At 35.2% G+C, this 2,995-nt stretch overlaps 1 protein-coding gene across 1 annotated transcript; it reads left to right on the forward strand.

Moving 5' to 3' along the window:
* Window positions 1-1,685: 1,685 nt before the first annotated feature.
* On the forward strand, window positions 1,686-2,834 carry EV154DRAFT_572832 (uncharacterized protein; the record flags this gene model as incomplete). The annotated part of the gene is made up of 3 exons (XM_051606360.1): window positions 1,686-1,736; window positions 1,831-1,941; window positions 2,610-2,834. 3 exons carry the CDS (start codon window positions 1,686-1,688, stop codon window positions 2,832-2,834), a joined length of 387 nt encoding a protein of 128 aa, XP_051449855.1.
* Between the last annotated feature and the right edge of the window lie 161 nt (window positions 2,835-2,995).

Below are 2,995 nucleotides of genomic sequence, written 5' to 3' on the forward strand. Positions count from 1 at the left end.
TTGTAATAATGTAACTACGCTGAAAAAAGTCACCCCAAGCTGTTTAAGCAACTACAAAAAAGTCCATCACCAAAAATGATCAAGTGAAGGACAAAATAATAAAGTAGGAACTATAAGGTCGTAGATTGTTGTGTAAAATATAACAAACGATATGTGACCACATAATTAAATGTCTGTTTAATCGATCTAGCACATAAGAGGGCGACGTCCTAGAAAATATAGTAAGGATTAAACAACATTAAACAAAGTACCAAACGTACGAAGCCAATATAGGAATTGGTGGAAGATACATATTCTATCAAAGGATCTTGTTCATCAACGGTTTTTGAAATAATTTCAGCGTAGGCCAGAGAAGTATTCCACCAAGTACAACGAGTTTACAATCATCATACAATCGTCATAAAGTCTATATGGAGTAATTACAGAGAACGAGATAAGGTTTTTATCGGCCGTATAAATGAAATGAGACATGCTGAAGAAGATCTGGTATTTCCAAGCGTCTTTTTGTGTGGGATTTATTGTTATTCCATCAATATTCTCAAAGAATAGACATATTGATTAAAGAGACGAAAATGGTCTAAAATAAGTTTGTTACGACCACATCCGGAAATGAAGGAGAAGCCGATTGAATATAGATTAAGATAGAGAGTATATCAACACACGCCATGTAAGAAAAACACCAATTGACGCATTGTGGGACTAAATACTTTATTAAAATCAAGAAAAAAAAGATAATATTATAAAATAATAGTTTCTTAGTGACGTTTATATGATGGGACCTTGATAAATCGCTCTCCCATGACATGCTATTAATCTTCATAACTGTTAAGAACCAACCGTCTAAACCTGGCGCACTAGCAGAAAGAAAGGCAAACAAAATAAATGTTTTACGTAAATATATACAAAAAAAATATTAAAAGTCTGAATGAATTTATAGCGTCATGGGAGCAGTGCAAATATATTCAGAATTGTCTGCAATATGTAAACAAAAGGCCTGATAGGTCTTGTTATCAAATAATTCATACAAAAATGATGAAGTCATAAAATTTTATCAAGCCTGAAAGTATGTACAGGTCACAATTAAGGAGAACTGTGATGCTACATATCATACATAGTTATGGATTTTAAAGAGAAACCCATATACGTTACTTGGAATGAAAATGGACAAGGACCAAAAAATAAAATACCAGCAGAATATTGAGAGCGACATAAAATCTAAAAGCGTCAAGAAGCAAATACAATAACGTATGCAGGTCGATTAAGGTGACAAGAGAACCTAGTATTCAGGAAAAAGGTAATTACCAAGACGACAGACAATTCAATTTACCAAGTAACTAAGACAACAAGATATCTAAGGCGACCAGATATCTTAGACAACAATCTGACGAAGATAATATGATATCTATGACAGCAAGACATACGTGATAACAACATATCCAAGACGTCAATGTTACTAAGGTAACGAAATATCCAAGGCAATAATGTGTCTAAGGCAACGAAATTGCTCAGACAACATGATATCCACGACAACGAGAAACATAAGACAACCAGATAAATTAGACAGCCAGATGTCCAAGGCAACGACGTATCTCAGCGGATAATATATCTAAGATACAAGATAACTAAAACAACAGGGTGTCCAAGTCAGCAAGTAACGAAGACAACTATATGACTACGACAGCAATATGACCAAGACACCGACATATCTACGACAACAAGGTGAAGAAGACAACCAGGTAAGTAAGACAACCAAGTATGCAAGACAACCAAGTATGCAAGACAACCAAGTCCGTAGAGCAACAAGATAGTTAATACAACATGATATCAAAGGTAACAAGTATTGACGAAAGGAATGCGATTAAGACAACCAGATATCTAAGACAACAAAATTACAAGGATTCCAAGGTTTCTATGACAACACGTAACAAAGCAACCAAGGCAGTAGGAAAACAAGATATCTATAACAACAATATAACTAAGAAAACAGCATATCTATGACAAAAAGATACCTATGGCAACAAGTAAGCTAGGACAACAGGAGATCTATGACAACTCCATATCTATGACAACAACAAAAAAAAAACTATGACTACCAGAAAACTATGACTACCAGAAAACTATAACTACGAAAGATCTATGACTACCAGATAACTATTCCTACTAAATAACTATAACAAATAGATAACTATAACAACTTGATACATATCACAAATAGATAACTATGAGTAATCATATCACCATGACAATACAGATAGCTATGAGTACCAGATGACTATGCCTGCGAGATAACTATAACAACTCGATACATAACACAAATAGACAACTATAACTAATCATACCAATATGACAACACAAATCACTATGAATACAAAGATAACCATGAATACCAGATATCTATAACAACCACAAAACTATGTCAACTAGTTAACTATGAGGAATACATAACCATGTCAACTAGATCCCTATAACAACAAAAGAATAACTACGACAAATACAACACCAAGAAGAACAGTTATCACAATGACTAATAATGAACACCATGACTATTAATGAACACCATGACTATTAATGATCACCATGACTATTAATGATAACTATGATTATTAAAGACCACTATGAATATCAACGACCACACAATTAATTACCCAGACAACGCTGTTACCTACGACAACCCTGTTGCCTACGACAACTATGTTGCCTACGACAACTCTGTTGCCTACGACAACTCTGTTGCCTACGACAACTCTGTTGCCTACGACAACTCTGTTGCCTACGACAACTCTGTTGCCTACGACAACTCTGTTGCATACGACAAGGGGAATAAGAGGATATAGATAAGAAGGGGAGACAAAAAGAGAACATAAATCAATTAGGGTTAGGGTTAGGGTTAGGGTCAGGGTTAGGGTTAGGGTTAGGGTTAGGGTTAGGGTTAGGGTTAGGGTTAGGGTTAGGGTTAGGGTTAGGGTTAGGGTTAGGGTTAGGGTAGGGTTAGGGT

Source organism: Mucor mucedo (assembly GCF_025094135.1).
Source record: "Mucor mucedo strain NRRL 3635 chromosome Unknown EV154scaffold_383, whole genome shotgun sequence".
Taxonomy (NCBI): domain Eukaryota; kingdom Fungi; phylum Mucoromycota; class Mucoromycetes; order Mucorales; family Mucoraceae; genus Mucor; species Mucor mucedo.